This window comes from Microcebus murinus, chromosome 16 (genome assembly GCF_040939455.1).
Source record: "Microcebus murinus isolate Inina chromosome 16, M.murinus_Inina_mat1.0, whole genome shotgun sequence".
NCBI lineage: Eukaryota > Metazoa > Chordata > Mammalia > Primates > Cheirogaleidae > Microcebus > Microcebus murinus.
The window spans coordinates 43,951,870-43,979,719 of NC_134119.1; the positions used below are offsets into that span (position 1 = coordinate 43,951,870).

At 35.1% G+C, this 27,850-nt stretch overlaps 1 protein-coding gene across 1 annotated transcript in view; it reads left to right on the forward strand.

The window, feature by feature from the left end:
- XRN2 (5'-3' exoribonuclease 2) overlaps window positions 1-27,535 on the forward strand; it is a 77,292-nt gene extending 49,757 nt beyond the window's left edge. Inside the window, exons 25-30 of the mRNA XM_012739218.3 lie at window positions 4,822-4,890; window positions 4,973-5,104; window positions 7,404-7,531; window positions 19,810-19,873; window positions 24,591-24,729; window positions 26,979-27,535. Of these exons, the coding sequence (XP_012594672.1) occupies window positions 4,822-4,890; window positions 4,973-5,104; window positions 7,404-7,531; window positions 19,810-19,873; window positions 24,591-24,729; window positions 26,979-27,044 (598 nt within the window). The 3' untranslated portion in view covers window positions 27,045-27,535. The remainder of the gene's footprint in view (window positions 1-4,821; window positions 4,891-4,972; window positions 5,105-7,403; window positions 7,532-19,809; window positions 19,874-24,590; window positions 24,730-26,978) is intronic.
- The last annotated feature ends 315 nt before the right edge of the window (window positions 27,536-27,850 follow it).

Below are 27,850 nucleotides of genomic sequence, written 5' to 3' on the forward strand. Positions count from 1 at the left end.
GCAAGCAGATAACTTGAAATCAGAAGGCTGAAGGAAGTGGAATATATGCATTAGACTTGATGGTGGAAAACTCTTGGGAGGGTTTAACTTTCACTGCCTGTATTACTTTATAGGACACTGAACTGGTAACCTCTTTGATAGAATGTCACAATCCTATAAATTCTGTAAGTGTTTTAAAATGTCAAGTGTATGAATCATGAAATTTGCCTGCAAGAGCAGTTTGCATTGGTATGCTGGTTTAACATTAATTGTGGAATGTATCAGGGAATCGTAGAGTAAAAATGAAACTTGATTGTTAGAGTTTTCCGCTTTCTTTGTGAAGTGTGCTAGCAATCTCTAACAATAATAGTACTTAAAATAGAATTTCTAAGGATGATTTTTAAAGTAGATTACATCCAAAAAAGATGTTGTACATTCCATTCCTTTTATTAAAAAATTTAATTATTATGGGTACATAATAGTTATATATCTTTATAGGGTGCATGTGATGTTTTGATACAGGCACACAGTGTGATTTAATCAATTCAGGGTAATTGGAATATCCATCACCTCAGGCATTTATCATTTTTTTGTGTTATGAATGTTCCAATTCCACTGTTTTGGTTACTTTAATGTATACCCTAACTTTTTTTGTTTTTGAGACCAAATCTCTGTTGCCTGGGCTAGAGTGCCGTGGCGTTAGCCTAGCTCACAACAGCTTCAAATTTGTGGGTTCAAGTGATCCTCCTGCCTCAACCTCCCAAGTAGCTGGGACTACAGATGTGTACCACCACATCCGGCTAATTTTTTCTATTTTTTAGTAAAGACAGGGTCTCGCTCTTGCTCAGGCAGATCTTGGACTCCTGACCTCAAGTGATCTTCCCGCCTCCCAGAATGCTAGGATTACATAGGCATGAGCCACTGCCCCTGGCCTGAAGTATACTCTAACTTATTGTTGATTATAGTCACTTTGTTGTTCTATCAAATATTGTTCATTCTGTGTAACTAACTATATTGTTGCACTCATTAGCCATCCACATCCCCTACTTCCCGCTACCTTTCCCAGCCTCTAGTAAATCATCATTTATTCTGTCTCCATGAGATTGTTTTTAATATTTAGCTCCCACATATGAGTGAGAACACTTGAGATTTGTCTTTCTGTGCTTAGCTTATTTCACTTAACATAAATGTTCTCCATCCAGTTCCATCTACGTTGTTGCAAATGAAGCATGACTTCATTCTTCCATTCCTTTTCTATTAAGACTTTGCTACAAGATTTTCTTCTTACCAATAGTGTGGAGAGTGCTACTTGTGATACAAATAAAAGTACTATTCAGTTTCCTTATTTTCAACCATGGTTAGGTTTAAATTTATTATTATTATTGTGCCCATCATGTGTTTATGAAGACATTCAGGTGATTAAAACAATTAGGGGGGGTAACCTATCAAGGAAGGGATCCATTATGCTCCTTGTGGGCGAGAGTTGGTCTGGGGCATAGAAGCTAATGCTGAATCAGTTAATACTGTTTTGCCTGTTTTGGGAAAAGTAAACAAAAATACTTCTGTTTACAGAATTAGATGAAACAATATAAATCTAAACACAATTCTCTTACCTTAGTTGGGCAGCCCGTTGAGTACGTAGGCTGTCATTGACTCATTTCTTCCCTGTACTTCTCAGAGGTTGAGGGTGCTTCTCTTCCTTATCTCAGTGTTACTTAATGCTTTCTCTCCCCAGATAAACCCTCCCTTTGTTTCTGATGGCGGAAATTTGCCAAAGGGTAATCTGTATTTTTTTCCTTCAGTGCTTTACCTATAAAAGTTTAAATTATATAAACCTGAAAACAATGAAGGACCTTCACAAATATAGATCTGTATAAAGTTACCCTTTGGGTCTTTGTTTACCTAATGGGTTCCTGTCTAGTCTATGTGTTTCACTTTTAGGAAGTTTGAGTTATGATGGTGTTACCATATTGTAAAAGTACATTTCTAAAAACATAATAGATCTTAGTATACATTTTTGATAGCAAATTAAGATACTAAAATATCTCAACCAATGGAAGCTTAACTCATTTTAGGAGAGAGTGTATCTTCAAATTGTTCTTAAAGATCCAAGGAGAAAGAATGCTTTAATCTTTGAAGTCATAATAGTGTCCTTGTCCTTTCAATGGGAACTTTTAAACTTATTTTTAGATATTCCTTTTCTGTCTCTTAATGGTTTGTAGTATACTGAGTATGCAGATCACTTTGTTGAGTATGGTTCTGAGGGGAGAAGTAGGGCAGATCTTGGAGATTGTTTTCTTATTGGCTTGGCAAATTTTTCCCTTTCAGAACATAAGCATGAATGATGGAATTTTTAAATCAATTTTATTAAGGAATAACTGACATATTGGTGACCTCTGCTCTCTTGCACACTGCTGCCAGGTTGTTCTTTCTGAAATGCATGTTTGATCACTTTTACTTCCTCGCTGACAACTTGCAGTGCCTTCCCATTGTAGTCAGACAAGCCCTCCATGGCCATAACCCAATTTAGCTGGCTTTTCTTACTGCCCCCTTTTGCTGCTCATATACTTTTTAATGTCATTCCATCCCTTTTCAGCTGGTTGCACAGGAGAATTCAACCTTGAGAACTTAAAGCATATGTTGTATGTAATGAATCAGTTTGTGTCCCAGGCTTCTAGTATGGTACCAGCTATGTATCTTCCCATGGGAGAATTGAGAATGTAGTCACTCAAATAATTTTTTTAAAGGGCTTTTTCCCCCAGATCCCCAATGAGAAGGGCTGCTCCAATTGATCTGAGCTATTCCTTGACCTGGGACCCCTTGCTATATCTTTGTTCATTTATTTCCCCTGCCATCCTGTAACCAGTCCCACCCTATCTTAAACCACAGCCTCTTGCATGGTATTTTTCTTGGTCCTCAGATGAAAGAATTCCCTTCTCCCTCCCCCATACACACATACCTTTAGTCCATACTGACAGACATTTGTGTGGAAGGCATGTGCACACACATGCTTTGACTTAACATCTTTTCTTTGTATTGTTGCATTTTCCACTTTCTTCATTATAAAACTCTGTTACCAAACACGTCTTTATTTCCCTTATTAGAAAGGGAGACAGGCTTGATACCTGGACAGTGTGTGCATGCCTAGTCCAACCATGATACCATGTATGCAGTGGACACTCAAACAATTTGGTAATCTGCTAAAGAGCCCTGCCGAAACAAAGATACCTGCTTTGAGACATCAACTCTTGCTTTATTACCAGTTTTCTCTCTTTATTTTGTATCCTCAATGCCTTAATTAGCCCAAATACTTACTGTCATTTCCTTTGTCACATCTTAAACCTTTATCACTGCCTGTCCTACCTTGCCCTGGCCTATGCCACCTTGCCCATGAGAGAACATTGGAGCTAAAGACAGTTGCCAGTGAAGAGTGAGTTGTAAGAGGAACCAATTGAATAAATGGAATATTCAGCTGTTCTTGGGCTCCTGGTATTTTTATTGTAAGTGAAGCTATTTTTGCATACTTAAAATATACAGTTAAATCCTACTGCATTGAAAGTTTCTACATAGCAGGTGAACTCTAGTTGTTAAAGTGGTAGTATTCAAAAAGAAAAAAGTTAGCTATCTAAAAACGTCAACCAGTTCAATAAAACATTTTTTAGTAAAACCTTTTTAACCGACTATTACTATAACCTGTAATCATTGGAGGAATTTTGGAAAATAAAAAAGAAGGAAAGATGATTGTACAGAAAAAATCACTGATAACGTTTTGATGAATATATGTCTAGTCTGTTGTGTGTATATGTATTTTCCATGTTGTTAAGTATTCTGTTACTAAATTTTGAAAAATATAATCTGAGGATTCCATTGTAAGGAAGAACCCCACTTTCTTTAACCAGTCCACTATTACTCATATACTTAGGTTTTACAGTCCTTCAATATTATGAATAATGATGTTATAAGCATCCTTAAGTATAAATCTGACATATAACTAGAGTCCCAGAAGAAGCTTTGCTGTGTCAGAAGAAATACTCTCGTGCTTACCTTTGGGATGGACACACAGACACGTACACAGTCCCCACCAGAAAAGAAGTTTCACACACACACACACTCAGTGTCTGTCTGTCTATCTGTCTGTCTCTCTCTCTTTCTCTTTCACACGTACACAGCCCCCACCAGAAAAGAAGTTTGATTCAGCTTATACTCAAAGTCTCAGCATATAGCTTTTAAAAATAGGCATTTGTGTAGTTGTCAAATTGTGACTATTTCATTATTTTAAAAATACACATTAGGAGAGCAGCAGGATACAGGGTTCCAATCCGAGAGTATTGTGTTTTGGGTCCCCCCCATAGGTTTATTAGCTATTTGTGCATATTTTTTGATTTTGTAAGTATTTCTATTAGTATTTGCATCCTTATTGCAATAAGAGCTAATCTGCCCTGATATGCTAGGGATCTCTGCCATGGACTGAACAAAATGAAAGACATTTTACCTTTATTTTTATTTTTTGTTGTAAACTTTTTCAACCTGTCTCCACTATCATATTGAAGTTTCTCAAGAGTTGGGGCAGTGTCTCTTATTTCTCTGTCATCACCTACAATTAGCCAGAACATGGCTTTTCCCACAGAGAAAGTTCCATGAAGGCTGTGTACCAGGAATTAGAGGTAGTTTGGTGAGGAAGATATTTAGCCATTTGGTTAAAACCATTGGCTAAAATAATGTTTGGAGAAGACTTTTGAATTTTAGTTATTCTGTTTAAACATGAAAAATACCTCAGTCTACATGATAATTAAGCCAGGCTAATATGATCAAATTATTAAATTGTTCATTGTTCTTTTCCAGTATTAATTTTAAAGACCCACAGTTTGCTGAAGATTACATTTTTAAAGCTGTGATGCTTCCTGGAGCAAGGTAACAACAATTAACTACCTGGGCTTATTTTATACTGAGGATGTTCATCGTATAACTAAGTATTGTATTTTCAAATGGTCAGAAAGCCAGCAGCAGTACTGAAACCCAGTGACTGGGAAAAATCCAGCAATGGACGCCAGTGGAAGCCCCAGCTTGGCTTTAACCGGGACCGGCGACCTGTCCACCTGGATCAGGCAGCCTTCAGGACTTTGGGGTGAGTTGTGGATTTCTGTCCCTTGTATATCTTGTTTTATCTGAATCATTCCAGAAAGCACATCAGTATTTATGCCACAGGGTTTGTTTTTTTTTTCTTTTTCTTTTTCTTTACCTTGTTAAAATACTGAGTTTATTTTACATGTATATTTTTGTCTGGCTACCAATTTCCATGTCTGCCTCCCACTACTACTATGTGCTGTCATAACATTCCATACATAGTTAAAACTAAGCAAAGAATAGAGTTCCATCTTTAAAAATTAGACAGATGTTTTGGAAAAAACATACATATGTGCCACAAATATTTAACAAACCATAAAATACAACTGTTTTGTAGATATTTTAATTACTTTGCTATTTTTCTAATTTTCTTCATTTTTAAAAAATTCACTTCTCTGTTTATAATTCTAGTATTTCTCTAAGGCTTTTAACTATATTACTGACAGTTATTTCAAAGAAATAAAAAATTCTCTTTACCTTCAAGAAAGTTTTAGCTGAATTAAAGTATTGACCAATATATTAGTATACAAACCCTCCACTTTATTTATTTATTTTTAAATCTCAGATACAGAACACTTAAATTTTTGCTTAATACTTGAACAGTGCATTTTGCTGTTACTGTGATTGTCTTTTAATATATTTTTGGTCATTCTTAATTCCTCTTCTATAAATTTTTGATTTCTGTCCTTTGCACTTATTAGCTATTGAATTGTCTTTTTCCTAGGTGTAGAAGAGACTATATATAGATAGAGGGACTTTGAAACAATAACAAGTAAAGCTGGTATAAAAAGAGCAACAAGCTGAGGGAAATATGTGTTAGGGTTCATAAATTAATAATGGTAGCTCATAAATAGATATTTCCAATTAATGGGAAAACCTTAAGATTCAAAAAGTGATTAAGGTAGAAGGTCATCAGCATGTAGTTTATACAGTGACTACTAAGTGGTACAGTGTGGCATTGTGGTTGTGGGCATGGGCTTTAGATCCATGAAATACCTGCATTGAAATACCTTTTTTTTTTTTTTTTTTTTTTTGGTGAAACAGAGTCTTGCTTTGTTGCCCAGGCTAGAGTGAGTGCCGTGGCATCAGCCTAGCTCACAGCAACCTCAAACTCCTGGGCTCAAGCAATCCTACTGTCTCAGCCTCCTAAGTAGCTGAGACTTCAGGCATGCACCACCATGCCCGGCTAATTTTATATATATATATATATATATATATATATATATATATATATATATATATATGTTGGCCAATTAATTTCTTTCTGTTTTTAGTAGAGACGGGGTCTCGCTCTTGCTCAGGCTGGTTTCGAACCCCTGGCCTCGAGCAATTCGCCCACCTCGGCCTCCCAGAGTGCTAGGATTGCAGGCTTGAGCCACCGTGCCTGGCCTGAAATACCTTTACCACTTAATATGTTTGTGAAAGTTATTGAAGCACTCTGGGCCTGAGATTTCTTATGTCTAAAGTGGAGACAATAATTAAACTCTTAAAATTATGATGTTGTTGTAAGAATTAAGTGAGCATTTAATGTCTGGTAAGTGCTTAGGATAGTTACTAAAGACTAAATATTAGCTATTATTGTTTTGGAAAGTCTTCAGTCTTAATAACAGTAAAAGAAATACAAATTTAAAATTGTCTTAAGATATCTTTTTGCATTATTTTAACTATTTGGGAAAGCAACATAGTATTTCCTGTAAATAGAATTCTGAGTTCTGAAGATACTCTTGATCCAAATTCTTCTTGGAATTTATCCTGGGGAGATAATTTTAGAAGAGCATAGTTATATGCCCAAATATTTCTAGTGTATTATAAGATGTAATACTAATGGTAAATGAGAGGAATGGCCTAGTGAAATATGAGACATCAACATAGTGAAATATTGTATAGATGTACATATTAGAATTATAAAGACCAAAGAAAGATACAGAGAAGTGTTTTGATATAATAAATTGAAAATAGCAAATATGGGGTAGTAATGTGTATAATAATAGTAATCACATAGGTCTCTGAAAAAACTGAAATATAATGCAAAAAAAGAGAAATAGACTCAGATTATTTTTGTATAATGTAAAAATGATAACCAGTTGAGAATCTTGGTGTGATAAATGAACATTTGCTGTTACCATTACCATTGTGTAGTTTGGAACTTAATAAGCCTTTTTGATTTGTGTTATTTTAATCAGATCTAGTAATAAAGATATGGCTGCAAGCATTGCTTAATTTGTATCAGCTGTGATGTGATGGATCTATCATTATATAATTTTGTGTGTGTGTGTTGGGGGGATCCTTTTATTTTATAGCCATGTCATGCCAAGAGGCTCAGGAACTGGTGTTTACAACAGTGCTGCACCACCACCTGCGACTTATCAGGGAAACTTATACAGGCCACTGTTAAGAGGACAAGCCCAGATTCCAAAACTTATGTCAAGTAAGTTTTTACTAATTGGTGTGTTTACATTATAAATTAAATATCACAACAAAAGTTGGTTTCTAATCTTCATTGATAAAAAGATTTGTTGTATGAGTGCAGACAATAGACTTTAAAACATAAGTTAGAAGAGTTATAAGAGAATACTTTATGTAAAGGCTTTTAAATTTTTTTTTATCTTGACTGTATATGGTTAACTGAGTAAGATTCCTTCACTTACAAATCTGTTTTTGAGTTAACACATGCAGAAAGATGTATGTGGAATTGACTGCAATTTATTCCACTGATGCAAGTATTTGGGCAGTAGATATGGAATTGTCACTACTTAGTTACTTGAAAGACAAAGATATCTTGTGTTGATCTAAATTGTATCTCAGTACTACCTAGGAGATAGCCAGGCATTGCTTTAGGTAGGAATATATACCTTTGACCTTGTCATGTGGGAGTGGGGAACCTGTGGCCTTCTGATTTCAAGATTGTTCTTTTTTAAGCACCAAAAGAGGCAAGAAAAACTTCATCTTTCTCTGCTACACCCCTTTTAATAAAAGGATTTGTTCTATAAAATTTGGATTCAGTCAAAAGGCTGCAGTTAAGGACTGATTGGGCCACAGTTTCCCCACCCCTCTGTGGGAAATGGAAAAACTAGTTGAATGTAAGAATTCATAGATTTTGCATTAATTTTAAACTGTATCCCCTTTAATGTTATTTTTGGGCTCCATGGCTGTGCCTGTTTACTAAGGAAGTGTAAGTCATGTGCCAAGTTCTCAAAACCATTATCTTCATGAAGCCTTTCCTTCTCCATTTCTGGTTGTCTGGTTGCTGCAAGGGCAGCATGGGGAAGAAGGAACAGTATGGCAGGATGCTAACATTTGTTAAATCTTGGTGTCGTATTATTAAAAAAGTTTTTTTCTGAATGTTTGAAGTATTTCATAAAAATTAAATTTCAAAAGGGAGGCAGAGAGAGCAGACAACTCTTAGAATTCTTTTTAAACCAAAGTTGTAGTTATTAAAGAAAATACCTGGTTAAAGTGGATAATTGTTGGAAAATGTTTATGCTGTGTGCCTAGCAATGTTTTAATGCAAATTAAGTTACCACTTTTTAGCCTGAAGCCCAGATTTCCTGGATATGGTACCCTAGAAGAAATGAGTTCTATTGGTCACGTTCTCTCAGGGCCCTCTGTTTTTAGTGTATTCACTCTCTTTCTCTCCCTGTGTCTGGCAGTGTGGCTTTGCTGTATGGCTTAATGAAATTGAATGGAGCTTTGTGAGACTCTCATGAAAACTATGGACTTCAGCAGTTTTATTCTATTTAGTGAGGCATGGAAGGGGTACAGAGTGTAATGAGCCTATGGGTATGCTTGTGGTACAGTGGTTAAATAGCTACTTCCCCTCAGATTCAGCCAATAATATTTCTGAGTATTTCCATATATTCAGTATCAAGTCATACCACGTACAACAGGAGAGTTTAATCACTTTGAAAGAGCATTCTGTGCCCTTTGATTTTACCAATAAATGGTCAACGCATATCTAGCTTATTTTTAAAGCCAGCTTTTTATTGACATATTCCTTATCAGTGGCTTTTTCTTATGGCTCTTTGCTGTAAACTTCCATCCATAATGGTATCACAGCTTCCAAATTGGAAAAAGAATTGAGAGGGAAAAGTGCTGGAGCTAGTGTAATTTCTGGATTAATTTAACCAGTATTACTCAAGATGATAGGAATTTCTGAGGTTATTGAGTAAACTTTCAGAGATTGGAAAAGAAGTTTGAATAGCAAAGGTAAAAGCATGTGCTCTCCATTAAACAGCTTCTTCCCATCCCATGTTTCCGAAGGCCCAGTCCCTGGGTGCACCACCACTGTAATTGATCCAGACGTTGCCTAGTTAGCTACTCAATTTCCTTTTTAAATCTTTTTTTTTCTTAAATTGATTTATTTTAAATTGATCAGTTATGTAGTTCCAGTTACTTGTGAGTCTGAGGCAGGAGGATTGCTTGAGCCCAGGAGTTGGAGGCTGCAGTGAGCTATTATGACACCACTGCACTCTAACCTGGGCAACAGAGTGAGACTCTGTCTCAAAAAAACAAAAACAAAACAAAACAAAAAACCACACGCACACGCAAAACAACAAAACAATACACATCAAAATAAATACATAACTGTGGAGATTAAAAGCTTGGTCATGGACTCCCCAAAATCAACTTGTATGATTTTTGGGAAATGTTCCCATAGGTCAGTGGTTCTTAACTTTTAGGGAACCATAGGCCCATAATCTGTAACAGTCATGGACCAACTCTCCAGAAAGTCACTCAGTGTGAGATTCATGTGAACCTAAGTACCCCTCTTGTGGCCTTCTACTTCCAGCCTACAGGACACTGCTCCAACAGTAAGAGAAAGAAAAACCAGAAAGTTCTTTTATTTATTAGCATCACACCAAAGGTAGAGAATTTCATGCCCTTAGGGACCTGCAATTCTATAGTTTTTGGCCTACCTTCTTTGGAAATAGACAACTCTTGTTTGTCACCATCTATGCATTTTATTTCAAATAGTGGAGTCCCCTGTCTACTTTTATTACTTTGAGTAAAAATCTCATTTGCCATTGTTGTAGCTATTATTAGATCTAATTTGTACTTACAGAGTACAAAATACTTTAAAAGAGCCTTTGATTCGAATCTATTCCAATTAAAGTATCTTTATTTCAATTACATCATTAAAAATTGGGAGATGTGTTTTGTGAAGTAGGGATTGATTTAGAGCAAGAAGTAGGTGGTCCTTTCTGCCTGGTGACTTGTAAATATTCAGTTACCTGAGGATTTGTGCTGGGACTGTAATGATATTTAACATCCTTTCAAAGGGGTGGGAGTAAGAAGAGTGAAAATGTTTATGAAAAAAAAATCAGCAAGAATGTGGTATTTAAATTGAGCCAACAGGGAGGAATTTGGGATATTCCAGGCTGTGAGAAAGTAACATACAAGGCAAGCAGTTGGGTGGTATTAAGCTTAGCATAACAGATTCAAAATTAGCCTGACAGCATAAACTGGAACAGATTATGAGGGTGGGGAGGCTGGTTTTTTTCATGTTTTTAGTGATGTTTGAAACATCTTTTAACCATAGTATGTTAATTGAATAAAATTTGGCCTGTAACAGTAAAACATAAAAAATAAACACCTGTAATTTCACAGGCCTCAAATAAGCAGTGTTTCTTTTTATTCATTTACGCAGTTTTTGAAAATTGAGTTACACATGTATTTTTACATATACCTTTTTTATATGTACATTTTATTGAAATGTAACATGTAAAGTACCAAATCATATGTGTACAATTTAATTTTTATGAAAGGAACATGCTTATTTATGTACTAATCAGATCAAGAAATAGAAATTTACCAGCCCCAGAAGCCCTTCATTGTGTCTTTTCCAGGTACTACCCCTACTCATTAAACGACACACTATTCTTACTGCAGTACCATATATTAGTTTTCCTTTTTTTTTTTTAAATTTATCTAATGGACTTTTACACTATTACCTTTTTAAAACTTGCCCTCTTTTGTTCAGTATTTTGTTTTTGGAATTTAATCATGTTGCTTGTAGCAATAATTCATCCATTCTTATAGTGTTCCACTGTATGGCTATGTCACCATTTATTTGCCCATCCCATAGGAGTAGCGTTTGGGTTGGTTTCCAGTTTGGGGTTGCTAGAGTAGTGCTGCTGTGAAATTCTTGTGTCTCTTGCTACTCAAATGTAAACATTTCTAATAGATATGTATCTGGGAGCAGAATTACAAGGTCATAGGATTGTGTGTATGTTCAGCCTTAGTGAATAAAAATGCCAGAAACATCTCTGAAATTACATTCAGTTTGTACCAGTTTGCATTCCTACAGCTGTGTAGGAGAGTTCTACTTGCTCCATATTCTTACCAACCTTTGGTATTGTCTTTGTTTTCACTTTTAAGCTATGCTAGATAGGGAGTAATATCTCACTGAGGTTCTAATTAGCATCTTTCTTGAGCATTTTTCTGTGCTTATTGACCATATATTCTTTTTTTGTGATGTGGTTTTTGAGTTTTGACCATTTTTCTATTGGATTGTCCATCTTTTTGTTTTGTAGGAATTCTGTTATATCCTGGTTATGGGGGGGAGTTGTATTGGAAATATCTTTTTTCACTTATTAGTTTGCCTTTTCACTCTTTTATTGGTGTCATAAGATGAATAGAGGTTTGTGCCAGCATTTGGGGAACATGAGTGAAGGGAATGTGGGAGTTCCTTGTACTCGTAACTTTTAAGTTTAAATCATCACAATAAAAAGTTAAGGACAAAAAGAATAATATCTATATCATTGATGTGTTTTTGTAAGTAATATTATCATTTTCTAATTGCTTGTTTGTATATGGAAATAAAGTTGATTTCTGGATATTTGTATCTGACAACCTTCGTAAATTCATTTATTCTAATGCTTTGTATGTTCTATTGGATATTTTACGTACACAATTATGTCATCTATAAATATTAACAATTTTATTTATTTTTCTAATCTTAATGCCTTTTGGTTTTTTGTGCTTTATTGTACTGGCTAGGACTTCATTTAATTAAGTAGAAATGATGATGATGATGGATATCCTCACTTCATTCTCAGTCTTTTTTTTTTTTTTTTTCTTGCTCATCACCTGGGCTAGAGTGCAGTGGCATCATCATAGCTCACTGCAACCTCAAACTCCTGAGCTCAGGAAATCCTCCTGCCTCAGCCTCCTGAGTTGCTGGCACATGCCACCATACCTGGCTAATTTTTCTGTTTTTTGTAGAGACAGGATCTTGCTCTTGCTCAGTCAGGCTGGTCTTGAACTCCTGGCCTCAAGCAATCCTCCCAGCTCAGCCTTTCAAAGTGCTAACTAAGGTTACAGGCCTGAGCACCCGCAGTTGGCCCCCAGTCAATCTTAAGGGAGAAACTTTTAATATTTCATCATTAAATATGATGCTTGCTGTAGTTTTTTTTTCTTTGCAGATAACCTTTGTCAGAAGGTAACCTGTTTCTATTCTATTCCTTCTATCTAGTAGGTATTGAATTTTAACAAATGCTTTTTCTCCATCGGTTGACGTCTAATGTGAGGTTGTTTTGTGAGGTTTTTTTGTGTGTGTGTGTCCATTCTTCTGTTAATGTAGTGAATTACACTGATTGCTTTTTCAAATGTTAAACCAATATGGCATTCCTGGAATAGCCTAATTTCTAGAATATATTATGCCTTTCATATGTCACTACTTTCTGTGTGTCAGTATATTGTGGCATTTTTAAAATCTGTGTATGGTGAGAGAGAGATTAGCTTAATTACATTTCTTTTTTTGCATGATCTTGGTTAGGGTTTTTCTGGCCTCATAAAACAATAACCCATTCTCTTATTGTAAGATGATTGTCATTTCTTTTTTTTTTTTTTTTTTTTGAGACAGAGTCTTACTCTGTTGCCTCGGGCTAGAGTGCCATGGTGTCAGCCTAGCTAACAGCAACCTCAAACTCCTGGGCTCGACAGTCCTTCTGCCTCAGCCTCCAGAGTAGTTGGGACTAGAAGCATGCCTCACCATAGCCAGCTAATTTCTTCTATATAGTTTTTAGTTGTCCAGCTAATTTCTTTTGATTTTTTAATAGATACAAGATCTCCCTCGTACTCAGGCTGGTCTTGAACTCCTGACCTCCAGTGATCCTCCCGCCTCGGCCTCCCAGAGTGCTAGGATTACAGGAGTGAGCCAGCCATGCCTGGCCTGTCATTTCTTAATCTTTAGAAGAATTAAGTGGTAGAGCCATTTGGGCTTAGAAGAGAGACCTTTATGAGAAGGTTTTTGTTTTTGTTTTTTGTTTTTTTTATTTTGGCATATTATGGGGTACAGATTTTATATGAGAAGGTTTTTAATTACAGACTCAAATTCTTTATATAGACTATTCAGATTTTTTTGTTACTTATGTTGGTTTTGATAAGTTCCCATTTTTCAGTAGGAATGTGTCCATTTATTCTAAAATTTCAAATTTTTTGCCAAAAATTATTCATAATATGCTCTAAAATATCTTTGTAATGACTATAAGCCTTTAAAATTAATTTACAGTATTGGCAATACAGTCACTTTTTTCTTGATTAGTGTTGCTAGAGCTTATTAAATTTGATCAGGTCCTCTCCCTTGCAGTTTAATTATCCTTTGCTGTATTGATTCCCACTGCCCCAGGTTTATTTGTTTTCTGTTTAATTGATTTCTGCATTTGTCTTCATTATTCCCATCTTATTAAATTAATATTCTTTTTCTAATTTTTTGAGATGGGGACTTAGGTAATTTTTTTTAATCTTTTATAATATATGCACTTTAGTGCTATACATTTCAATCTAATCACTTTAGCCAATCTAATCCCACAAAGTTTGGTATAATTTATTCATTATTTTTCAGTTCATAGTATTTTCTGATTTCCATTTTGTTTTATTGTGTACCTATGGATTATTTAGAAGTATATTGCTTAATTTTTAAACATATAGGGCTTTCCTGATAATCTTTTAAAAATATATTTCTTAACTACAGGCTAAATTTTTAGAAATGGTAATACTGTATCAAAAGGTATGCTGAATTTCTAGACTTTTGGATATTACAACTTAACCTCCAAATAAGAGTATACCAATTTACACTTCCTCCATTAGTACATAAGAACATCTAATATCCCACTCCCACCAATACCAGGTGTTATTTTTTAAAAGTTCTTGCTAATCTAATAAGAAGGAATAATGTATTTTTGTTTTAAGATATAATTCTTAAATAATTGCTGCTTTTATCATGTTTTTACTGACTAGTTTTTCTTTCATAAGTTGACTCTTCTTGTCCCTTGCTGATTTAATTTGGGTGCTAGTCTTTCTATGTATTTGTAAGTGATTTAAAAACCCTTCTTAAGCAGAAGAGTGAACCAGGTACATCTCCTTTTTAGAACCACAACTCTGTAAGTTGTTCTAGTTAGAGATGATGAAGGTCTGAACTAGTCTGTGGCAAAGTAAAGTCTGGGTAACTGAATGTGCAAAGTGATGGGGAGACGGAAAGAAGAATCAAGATGAGCCCTGTGTGTCCACTCTGGGCATCTGGAGTGCTAATGAGGCCTTTCACAGAATTTAGAAACCCCAGAGGGTGAAGGAATATGGAAGAATGTGAAGAGTGATTTTGTGGAGGGTGAAGTGCCTGAAAGACATTAGTTATCTACTGGGAGGTGGTAATATGAGTTGGGTACTTGCTCAAGAGAGAGAGAGGGGACATAGTTGGAGAGAGAAATTTGGGAACCATCTGCATATAAACCAGAAATGTAAAAGTTCAGAAAGGATTTTGATAGGTTAATAAATTTTAATTGTCCTTGGTTATAAGAGAACCTAGAAAAGCTTGGGTTGAGAGGTTGGACTTTTTTAGAAGACAAGCATGTCATTTTACAAATCATTCCCTGATACTTTTGTAAGAAATGTGTCAGATAAATAGCCTGATCTAGAATGGTCATTGAGGGATTATAAGTCTAGAACAATGGTGCCAATTGTCAAGAAAGAAAATCCCATGTTTTGTGATGTTTTCCCCAAAACTCTTTACACATGACTCAACGTGTGATTTATGATTTAGTTTTTATTTACTTTTAGTTTACTCTTGTTCAGACTGTTCTGGCATATGTATTTTGTGTTCTCTTGTGACTTTTAGATTTAATAGTTATGTAGAACTAGTCCTTGCTCACCTATCCAATCTATCGTTCATCTATCCACCCATATCTATATCTGGTTCTAATTTTTATCTGTGTCCTTTTTTTATTTATTTTTATCTGATCCTTTTTATATATATATAATGTTTTATTTATTTTTTGGATACCACATCTTTTGGGGTAGAATTATCCTTTCAAAAAGAGCAGGGATTCAAAAGTTTTAGCCAAGACATTTTCTTATTTTCTCTCCATAAGTCCTATGTTTGTCAAAGTGCTTACTTCCAAAGTGTGTGTGTGTATGTGTGTGTGTTATTTTTCCATCCTATCTTAGATATGTATAATGTCAGTTCTAAACTTTCAGAATGATGAGAATAGTTACCAAATCCGTAACCCTGCCTTCTTGAAGTCCTAAGTTTCTGAGCCTCCTGATTGAAAAGCACAAAAACCGGGGGTGGTTCTACTCTAGTCCTTCTGAAGTAAATTAACATGAAGTGTCACCTCAACCAGCAACACAAGTGCATGTGAAACCTGGAGATAACATGGTGTAGTAGAGAGTGGTTGAGAACACAGTCCCTGGCTTTCATTCTACCCCTTAATAACTTCATGACCTGAGGCAGGTCAGTGCCTCAGTGCCTTTGGTCAGTGCCCCAGTTTCCTCATATCTAATGGAAGGGAGAATATGAATACCATCTTAAAGAATATCCAGACTAAATGCATTTAAGTTGTTAAGTACTTAAAATGGTACCTTGCACATAGTACCATGAAAGTATTAAATAAGTCATAAAAGATCGGCTTTCCTTTTTATAAAAGTTTGAACTTTAAAATTTGACTAAAAAATTGTTTTAGTAAAATTGAGATTTAAACCATTTAATCAGTCTTCTAAAATGTTTTTAGTATCATAACTATTTTCTTCATGTAGAGCAAAATTACATTCAAGAAGGGCCATTTGGTCAAACTGCTCTCTGTCAAGTGTCTGCTGTAAATGTTTCTTATTGTTGTTGTTTGATTGTCTTTGATGTGTCAGTTTTTGGCTGATGAGTAATTGTCTGAGTACTGATAACTTGTTGGAGTCAAGTGCAGTCCTGAGTACTCTGTATGAATAAAGCATTTGGTTTCTGCAGCCCAGAGAACCTCATATGTGACTTCTCTTCATTCCAGTTGGTAAACTTGTCAATTAGCTGCATTTGAAAAGTGATTTTTGATTAGTGCAATCAGTAAACATGGGATCTTTTCTGTGATTGCCACGCTGATTAGGTAAATTGTCACTTGAGAAGCTATTGGCTTAGCTTGGTTTATGTGACCTTAGAGCTCTAGAAAAGGGATAAGTTTTTAAAGACCAAAGGAAAAAATTAACTGTCATTTTCCCTCTCTTTCCTATACCTTCTGAAGTGCAATTCACTATTTCAGAGGTTTTTTCCTCCCTCTCAAATGGATCTTCTGTTAGAGCCATACAAATGAATGATAATAAATTTGTTTTACTGTCTACTTCATTACTTATCAGCCAGGAAATATTTCTGCTTTATGAATACTTAAAGGCTATATATGTTACTCAGAGCTTAAAGGTAGCCTTGATGTTTTTCTTTGATCCTTTTTTTTTCCTTCGATTGAAATCTAGGAATGTTTTAATAATTACATTATATTTTTTTTAAGTTTTTAAAAAGTTTGCTTAAGTTTTAATTTTAAAAACTATAATTTTTGCATGTGTTGTTGAGTTTATGTGAAAAAAAGTATAGAGAGGGAAGTACCTGGTACACTGGAAGTAGAGGAATAGGAACTTATGCTGTTTTTGAGGCTCTTATAGGTATATAGGAAAACTATTAAAAAGCATTTATGCTTTTTAGCATAATATAAATGCTCCAGAAAAGCATTTATATTTAGTGAAGTTTACATTCTAGTTCTACTTAGGAATATGGCTGTGCTTAATCTAACATTTAGGATGTTTGAATCTAATGAATATGTATTACTGACTATGATGGCTTTCCCTCCATTTCTACTGGTTCTAGGAGAAAATATAGAAGCTTTTTTCCTGTCTTTATTTTTCATGAAACATTAAGATAAGTATTTCTGAAGTTTTCTCTTAATGTAGATGTGTATTTTTTTATTATTTTTTTTCAATTTAAAATTTATTAGGATCCAGTGTGGAAGCTTTCACAAGTGCCATTGTGAGTATAAATTCTGTGATTATACCATACACAAAGAGATATCATGGATTAAGTCTTAATGATAAGAAGGGCTGTGTTTCCGAGGTGACCACAGCAATCCTGGGACATGTGAAATACAGAGCTAGATAGGGATCTGACTGAAAATCCCTGAATTTCTTTTGAGATTTATTAGCTAATTTTGTATATGTAAAGGCACTAAAATCAAATGTACTTCTGGGAACATTTTAACTGATTCTCAGTACATTAATTTTTGTATTTGATCTGAATTCTGAATAGACCAATGAACTTCAAGTTTGACAAAGTAATGATCAGAAAAAGTGGCTTGCATGTTGATTTTACTTTTAGTAGATCACTTTCTTATAAGTGGTTAACTCAGTGAAAATCATGTAATATATTGAGGTCAATATATCATAAGTTTTCCACAGAAATAAACCATACAAATGAAATGATTGCCATTCTTGTAAGAGTTTCTGGTTTTTACCTCTTCAGAAAATTGTGGTTTTCTGGTAGTAAGGCCTAACTATAGTAGTTATTGAGATCTTACTCCGAGCCTAGAATAGGGAACTTTCTTCCTCTATTTTCTGTGGATTGTGTAGTGATTAGCTTCCTGTGTTTCCATTCAGATGTTGAACATGTGTTACATGTGTGATTGCCATGGAGAAGCCTCCACATCATTATTACTGTTTGACTGCTAGTAGTTTGGCTTTTAAGAGATAGAAAAGAGACTTAATTCAAATTGACCAGAGAAAACTACCTTTCTTTTGATTCAAAGTGGGATTCTGCCTGGAAGTAACAGCTGGTGAAGGGCTCCTGGCACCTTTCTGAGAGAGGCAGCTCCTGGGTTTGGCCGAGGGGAACTTTGTGCTGGCCATGGACTGAGGTGGGAGCAGGCTGTGGTAGCTGCAGGTGGCTGCTCCCCTTTGGGTAGTTTGCCGGCATTTAGAAAACTTTCTTCACTCTGGCCTTCTTGGACATGTTGAGATGGGAAGGCAGGCAGTGCAGAGGCAGCCAGTTGTGTCAGACTAGAGTCATTGTGAGCAGCCAGATACTTTACTTGTTTCATATTCTTTTTGTGGGGTTTTCAAGAGCATGGTTCTACTTTTTTCTTTTTCTATTTTTTTTTTTAAATAAATAACCAGATTATGGTTGGGGGGGGGCCTCCTAACCAGAGATAAGCTTTCATTTCTTCCTTTCTTTAAGAAAGTAATTTTGAAAAGCATGTTTCTAGTTTGTGTTTCTATTAAAATGTGAGCCTGAATACATTATGGTAAGCCTTGTTGTCCTTGGCTTCGGGAGTCTAGAGGAGGTTACTGTCCTCATACAGTAAACTCATTAGACAACTTCTGGAACCAGCTGTTTTAATTAGGTCAGAGCAGATCTTGCTGAATGACAGTGAGGTGACTGCCAGCTGCAGTTGGTTGATGTAGTTGATACCAACCTGCAGAGCTACTGAATGACCTGAGTGGGTGTGTTCTTCATCCCACTTACTGGTTAGTTTATTTAGAGGAGCAGCAGCCATTTAATTGTTTGTTCTGGTTAGATGTTGGTAGGTCAGCTTTGTGTTGGGGGAAGAGGTTTGACTATCAGAAAACAATGGAAAAGTGGGTGGTCCCTTCACTAACTTGTCTTCCTGGTTTGTGTTGGAGAGATTGTGTGCTCTCTATTTTATGTTATGACAGTTTACACATTTAGGAGGAAAATTTCAGGATTTCTATTCATTCAGTTTGTATTTATGGAAAAGACCCAAATAAATCCTTTCCTTTTGCATAGTGTTTAAAATAAAAAATTAAAAACTGTATATACCTTTATATACACAGACACACAGCGAGAGAAATATGTGTTTGATGGCCAAGGTTACTAAAGCTATGTTTTGTTATCAAAAGAAAAGTGATGGCCAGGCGTGGTGGCTCACGCCTGTAATCCTAGCACTCTGGGAGGCCGAGGCGGGCGGATTGCTCGAGGTCAGGTGTTTGAAACCAGCCTGAGCAAGAGTGAGACCCCGTCTCTACTAAAAATAGAAACGAATTAATTGACCAACTAAAAATATACATACAAAAAATTAGCCGGGCATGGTGGTGCATGCCTGTAGTCCCAGCTACTCGGGAGGCTGAGGCAGCAGGATCGCTTGAGCCCAGGAGCTTGAGGTTGCTGTGAGCTAGGCTGATGCCACAGCACTCTAGCCTGGGCAACAAAGTGAGACTCTGTCTCTTAAAAAAAAAAAAAAAAAAGTGATGAAACAAAGAATTTGCTGACCCTGTTGGTTACTTATCTTTTTCCATTTGTAGGTTATGTAATTATGATACTGGCTTATATGGTTTACATTCTACCTCAGAGGTTTTTCCCAAGAACTTTTAATTATAAAATATGCGGTCAGCTGAATATTGATTACTTTTTTAAATCTTCTGTTTCACCCTACCCTGTTTATTTTCCAGATATGAGGCCCCAGGATTCCTGGCGAGGTCCTCCTCCTCTTTTCCAGCCACAAAGATTTGACAGGTAATATTAAAGCATGACTTTTAAATATTTTCTCACATCAACATTTTGGGTTTATGGGCTTTTTAGAAACTGTAACCTCTATAGTTTGAAATATAATTTTTCCCACCAAGAACTCTTGCACTTGTCCTTTAGGAAAATATATAACTAATACTTTTGAATTAAAAGACTCGTGTTTATATACTTTCCTACTTTTCTTGGTTCTTGGCCCTTATTTTTTTTGATGCTTTTGAGATGACCTAAAAAATGCAACACAGCTTAAAACTATATTAGGTTTTGGTCAGACTAAACAAATTTCTTTTTAGAAGGGTTGTGCAGCTTAATGAGGCATAACTAATGGTGTTCCACTTTTATCATTTCTGTGCAGCAATGCAGCGTTAGTACAGACCAACCATTGATTCTTGCTACAAACCTCTTGAAGTCCTAATCAGCTTCTTTGGTACAACTTTTTCAGAGCTGACAAGCCTATTGTAGGGCAGTGTCACTGTAGGTCAGTAGTTATTAGTTGCCACTGAAAACAGTTTCTTTAACTACTTAAGACTGAACTGAATTAAATGCAGATCGGACTCAGAAGAGGATTATGGGATCTGCAGTCTAATAAGTACCATGGACTAGGAAGAATGTGACATGGTTTAATAACAAGGGATGTTTGACATGTGTTCCTTCATTGATAAGTTGTATGCCCCTTAGTCAGATGGAGTCTACACAACAAGACAGCTAGGCACGTTATGAATAATTATGTTAACATCTGTAGAATAATTTGTTAAAGGGCAGCTTTAAAATGTATCATTTCATGATGATTTTGCCAGCATCAGGAAATGCAAAAACAAATTGAGCCCCATCATAGTAAGGCTTCCTTTTTTGCTTTCCCAGTTCTAGTCTGTTTTATTTCCCTCTCCTCTGCCAAAAAGCAATTTCTAATCTGTTCACATCTGAAAAGAATAAAGTGTTTTATAAATGGAGTTATAAATGTTTTCCTCCCTTTAAGAAAACTTTAATTGTTTAGAAACTGCAAAGCTTCATTTCATGTTTTCTTCAAAAAAATTTTAAAAACTTTGTAATTCAGTATTTATTAATAGTATCAACTATCTAGTGGAAGTCCCATTAAATTTAGTATGACTGGCAATGTGTATGTATGTTTTGTTTTTAGTATACATGCTGAAAAAACATGCTATTTCATTACCCTCAAAATAGAACCCATATTATAACAAATTAAATGAGTAAGGTGTAAATTTGTCCTAAATTATATACTGGTTTTACCAGTCTTATTGCTCACTGTCTTTCCATATTGATAATAATTGCTAATGTTTATCGTCTGCTTACATAGTGTTAGCACTATGTTAACACACTTTTATAAACATGACTTCATTTATTCCTCCCAGCAAGCCATTGAAGAAGATGCTGTTATTTTTACATTTTTATAGATAAAGAAACTGAGGCACACAGAAGTTCAGTAGCTTACCTAGGGTCACTCTTTCGTGCCATTCTTTACCAAGTAACTTTTCACTGGAACAAAGCTCGTCAGAGTATTTACTCTGAGCATAATATAAAGCCATAAGGACTTCAAAGGAAGCAAAGGATCTGCTTCCACTTCTGAGACACTCTTTCTTCAGCCCCAACGGCTCTCCTTCCTTCTGTATACATTAAAAGTTTTCCTAAGAGCATCATCATTGTCCCTTCCCTTGCCCTGACATACACTGGATTTTGTTCTTATTCTACCCTAAGTACTGGTATTATTCTAACTGACTTTGCGAACCTAGTAGGTTAGAGACAAGTTTCGTGGGGGTGCTTTTTGGCTTACTTTAATTAGATATTTAAAATCATGCCTGAAAACAAAAGTTAAATGTGAGCATAGTGGAACTCTATTTTGTAAGTCATAAATTGTGGTCATTTAAGGAATGTACCATTTTATTCATAAGGAAAACTAAGTTTGAATTCAGCCATTGTAAATTTCCCCATTAGTATGTTAGCAGATAAATTATATCACTTGTTAGTCCAACCATTCAGACTTTACAAGATATAGAAGAGAAAGAAACTATTATGACTTAACTGAGATACCACTACTAGTAAGTAGTAGAATTCTTCCGAGAAGAAGGTTTTTATGATCCTCACTCAGTTCAGTACATTTCCACTGTACTATTTTGTTTGTGGAGAATCTTATTAGAAAAGAGAATGTTGAGGGTGTCTTTTTTTTTTTAAAGTTACACTCATTTCTTGAGTTACTTCCTGTTTTGAGATAGTGTTTATAATCCTTATATTCATTTGGTTTAAAAATATAACTGAAACGTCCCTCCCTTTTCCTCCCCACACAAAGACAGCCTAGTGTTAATACTAAGTGGAGATGTCCAGCATGGAGTTCCTTTCGTCACTTGAGTTCTGCCACATTGTCTGGGTTTTTCTGGCCAGTGGAGTCCTCTGATTTCAGGCCATATGCATAGTAGCCATTTAATTTTTAACTTATGAGTTATTTGAGTTAGTTACTCATGGAAAAGTCTTTAAAAAGTCTTCATTTGCCATATGTATAAATAAAAAATATCCAGATTGGTGATATTAATTATTAATACTTCACATTGCCAGTAACTTTTCAAAACATTAATTTGGAAACTTAATATTATTTCCATTCATGATGGCAGATGGCTGAAATAAGTTACCTTAGTTTATTAACTGCTAATTGTAAAAAGTTAAGATGTATCGACCTAAACATCTCCCTCCCAGATCTTAAAATGTATTTCCCTAGACAAATTTGAGTTTGTTTTTGCAAATTAGTATAATTAGTGTAGACATAAGATAAACTTGTGGAAAATTAAGGCCTTTCTACCATTAAAGATCAGAAGAGGGTAGTACATATAATTCTTATTTTGTTCTGTTTAATTATTAATGATTTTTGTCATAAAATTATCTTTGTCAAAAATATTATAAGTAATCCCTTCAGAAAAAGAACTGTGTGTTTTTGAACTGTGAATTTATTCCTAACCTATTTTTAGAACATAAAATATTTTTAATTATATTTATAATGTATATTATTCATGTCAGCGGTTTTTCCTAAAATTCAGTTGAGTGAATTTTATCATTATAAGACTAAAAAAAGAAAAATCGATTGGTTAATACAATGTGTGAGCTGCATTTTGGGCATGTGAGTTTTGCATTCATGGCCCAGTTGTGATGAACTGTTGATCACGGCACAAATCTTAGCCCCTCCCTCCTGCAGAGACCCGAAGAGACCATTCCTATCTCTACACACAGAGCTGTTCTTGCTAAAACAGATGAGGCGTTCTTGCTAAAATATATTTGTACTAATAATAAATTTGAAAAATAATTAAAAGCCCTAAACATATGCATTTTCTTTCCAAGACAGACTTAATTTTATTTTGAATTACTTACAGCAAATTATATTTTTAGAGCTATGGTTTCAGCCACCAACTGTAGAGAATAACTTTGGCCTTTCTAGAGTTCTTCAGAGAGCTGTTCTTCTCCTCTAGCCATCACACAAAAATAATTATCTTTGGTTTTTTTTGTTTTTAATAAAGATAAGGCAAACTCCGAGAGGAGAGTGGGGGATAGAGTGGATGGATTCAGACTTGAATAGCTGTGAGAAGAAGGTATTACCCAGTGAGCCCAACTTTAGGCTTTTTCCCCGGAAGACCTAGGAAGTGAAATTCTTACGCTACTATGGTTATAGACTAATAAACTAATACCAGCTAGTCAGCACTTTATTAAATTTACAGTTTTATCAAATTTTCCCAACATCTTCAATGACCCCAAAGCTTCTAATGTTAAAATACACTAGAACATTTTGCTTGTTTATTCTTTGTCGTGACTTCTATAAAATGGAAGTTGAAGAAGGTGCCTCACAGAGAAATGGTGATTGCCTTTAGAAGGCATATCTTTGCTACATTATGTGACAATTTTTAATTAAGTTATGAGTTAACACATTATACCTGTCACTTTGTGTCTGCAAAGTTAAAATAGGTACTTGAAGACAATTAAAACATTTCTTTCAACTAATAATCTGGGACAGCAAACTGGGTTATAATAGCTGTTGAATCTGTGTTCCCATGTAAACTGTACACCAAATGCCAGTCAGCCCATGCCAATTAGTGCTCATGTTGCTAGGTCACCGTGGTCAATTGAAAGCTGCATCAATAGAACTTGAAAAGGTTTCCTCCCAATCAGACCTTCTGACATATTGAGCAGAATAATGGATGGGAAAAAACAGCCAACTCCCCTACCCTGGATTCAAAATACTCAGCAGTAAGAATTCATTTGCAACCTGCAATTAACTAGAAAGAATGGATCCAAGAAGGAGCCTGGGCATTTTTGAAAATAAAGCCTCATTCTCCTGTCTTGTGCATGTTTACTCTTTGGATAGCATCTTAAATGTAGCCAACTTGGTGATCTTGGGTCCAAATCTTTAAGTGACTAAAAAGGAAATTTCACAATTTTTTGTTTGAAACCAAACAAAAATAATTTTTAACAACCAAAACATCTGACTAAATTGAGTGTACCTTTCATAATACATGTTGGTACTTCTTGAAACAGATTAGACTGTATTAGACTACACTGGATATAAGAGATATAAAGGCCATGCTGATACTATTATATATCCCATAGGATAGGCAAATTGAATTGTCCTAAAATTTGGAAATGATACCTGCTAGTTTTAGGCTTTGTGCTATATAATAGGCTTGGCTTCTAATGCAAACATGGTGCTTTTCCACAGAGGTGTTGGAGCTGAACCTCTGCTGCCATGGAACCGGATGCTCCAAACCCAAAATGCAGCCTTCCAGCCAAACCAGTATCAGATGATAGCGGGACCTGGTGGCTATCCACCCAGACGAGATGATCGTGGAGGAAGACAGGTAATATAGGATGGGCTATGGGATGAGAAGCATATTGCTCACTTTTTATTTAAACAAGCTACCTAGGAATCTGTATTTTCTTACCAACATTCTGGATAAGATACTGATAGAGCAGCCTAGCTGAACTTGGGTGTATCATTAAAAATGTGTGTAGGGTTAATATCTGCCTCACTGAATAGGTTTATACCTTGAAGATGATGAAGAATTTCCAGCTTAGAAACCCTTTTAATCATAGAAGTCAGTGATAATTACTCCAAATATGTTCAGTCACCAAAACATATTGTTTTTCCTTTAAGGATATTAGTTTTTAATAGAAACTAGATCCCACATAATAGGTGATAATTTTCTGGAAGCTGAAAGAAAGAATCTACCTTTTCAGCTGTTGTCTTTATTCATCTTATAAGTCTCCTGTCTTTGTAATTTTCCAAATACTGATATTTTTCTATTAAATGTAAACAGCTATATCATTGAATGAGTATCATAATTCCTAGACATTTAGTAGATATAAGCTTCATTTCCTTCTCTCCATAGTATCAGTTTTAGCAGCATTTAAGACTAAGATCTATTTGGCATAATTTCTTCCAGCAGTTTGACACTCTGGCCAGTATTTACCTGCTCTTTAATCGAATCCTTGCTAGAGAACAGATTGGAATGCTGTGATTCAGAGTGTGTGGTGTTTGTGGAGTTTGGCACCTGCAGTGATGTGAAGTGGTTTTAAAATTGCCTACCTGGTATTGCCTACAGGCCTTTTGCAGTGCTTTGCATATTAATTTGTGAGCTCTCTCTTCTGAAAGCTAAAGGAAATCTTCTTTTATACTTTTTTGATGTATTCTTACAAGTCTTCTGTCTACCTTACAGGAAAATAATCATCTTAATTGCAAATAGTCAATGCCTTTTGAGAGGATTTTTGTTACAGTTCACTTAAATCACTTCACAGTATTTTACTTTGAATTCTTTCAACCCAAGACTTCCAAAAATTATATCAGTAAATTGAGGCTGTGTATATTTTTAGAGTCTAGATGGTACTGGTTAAATAATGAGCATTTTTGAAATTAATCTATTCATAACCTGAAGAAACCTTGGACAAGGTTTAGTCTAGTCACTTCATTTTCCACGTCAGGGATGAAAACCCTGAAACCCCTTATAGTTTGGCTGCAGAGCTGGGGGTGGGTTGCCTAGACTGCTGCCCCAGTTCACCAGCTTTCTGCCTCCTTCAGAGGAGATCTTCCTTTTAAAGGAGCTCTCTCCTGTTATCTCTTAGAAGATATAAACCAATTGATAAATTTGAATTTTTTCAGGACTTTTTGGAAATACATTCCTTTTTTCTCAGTCTTTTTCACTGAGTTACTTTTTTTATTAGATCACAATTGTTGAAGCACAATTAAATTATAGAAGTTCATTATTAAAAACATAGAATCACGGTTTCATTGTATTTTTAGTTTATATGACTAAATTAGCCTACATTGTGGCTCATATTCATATTATAAATTAAAATATTGAAATGCTCTCAGCAGTGAAATGGGATCCATTTTAGAACCATGGAGGCCTAGAAAGGGAATTATGATGAAGAGATGTCACATTTATCTTTTGTTATATAGATCTGTTACTTGCAAGCATACTAGGGTATGTTATAAATGTCACCGCTAGTTGCTTATGTGATAATTTTAATATGTTACTTAATGCTCTATTATTTATTGCTAAACAAAAAACTTTTTAAATTAATTGATTCTTTGGCCTTAGCTGATTTATTATTAGCAAACTCTTCCCTTGGTTAAGCAAAGTGATTTTCTTAGTGTAGTATGTGTAAAGATGATGTGATAACCTTACCCAACAGTGTGACTTGAATTACTGGTAGCAGTGGTGAGAAAACTTAGAACCATTTTCTCTATCCATGCTGTTTACACAAAGCACTTAACTATAGTTCATTTGTGTACATTTTAGGGAATTTTTAAAGTATGGTTATTAAGGTTTCTTTGGTTAGTTTTCAATGATAACATTTGTGCTAGTCTCCAGCTTTGCAGCAAGCTTGTGTTAAAGCTCTGGATCAAAGCACCTGTTTTGTGGACTTTCCATGTGCCGTGCTTTCTTTTCTTTTTCCCCCCCAGGGTTTCAGCCATGGGAACCATGTGCCATACTTTTAAGACATACTCAGCTCCTTTATGATGTGTTGTTCCATAGAGATGTAAAATTAACTTACTTGCCAGGGATATTAATCTAGAAAATAAACTATTTCTTTTGTTTGTTTTCAGGGATATCCCAGAGAAGGAAGGAAATACCCCTTGCCACCACCCTCAGGAAGATACAGTTGGAATTAAGCTTTTGTAAAGCTTTCCCAAATCCTTTCATCCTTCTACAGTTTTATGCTATTTGTGGAAAGGAGATTTCTTTCTCAAGTAGTAGTTTTTAATAAAACTTACAGTACTTTGTGTATTTCTTTTAATTGTGTATATTTCTACTGATCTGATCTCACTGTTTATGTTGCTTTCCAAAGATGTGTGTTGCATAATACAGTGGATCTGAATTTATTATTGCTTGTAAAACACATTTGATCGAATAGAAGTACTGGTTTTTCATTATGGTTAAAAATCAAACCAGCTGTGGATTTCAAAACACAGTGTATTCTAGATCATCTAAGATCCATGCTGATTTTTAATGCGCAAGAATTAGGTATGCACTCTTGAGCTGGAACCCTCAGCAAACTAGAGTATATATTGTTCAGTATTTCTTTGGAAACATTTCATTAATGTACTTGTCCTATAGAAATTTCTGGACTTTAGTAAAAAAATAAAGTGAAACTTTAAAACTTTGGTCTCTTGTGTTCTTTTTTCTTTTATAGTACTTCAACTTTGAAAATCTTGACCAAACATGTTTTTTTAAATCTACTTTTGCAGAAAACAATTTCTACAATTAGATGTCAAAAGCAAGTCAATGAAGAAGTAGATTTTAAGAGGATATGATCAGCAAGACAATCCGACAGAAATTTACATGTTCTTGTTAACCATTTGGCTAACTATAAAATCCTTATGAGAATAAATTATATACATTTCTACAAAATTCATATATAGATTTGTGCTATAGTTCTACGGACTTGTTTTAAATCTTTAGGAAAAGTTGAAAAATT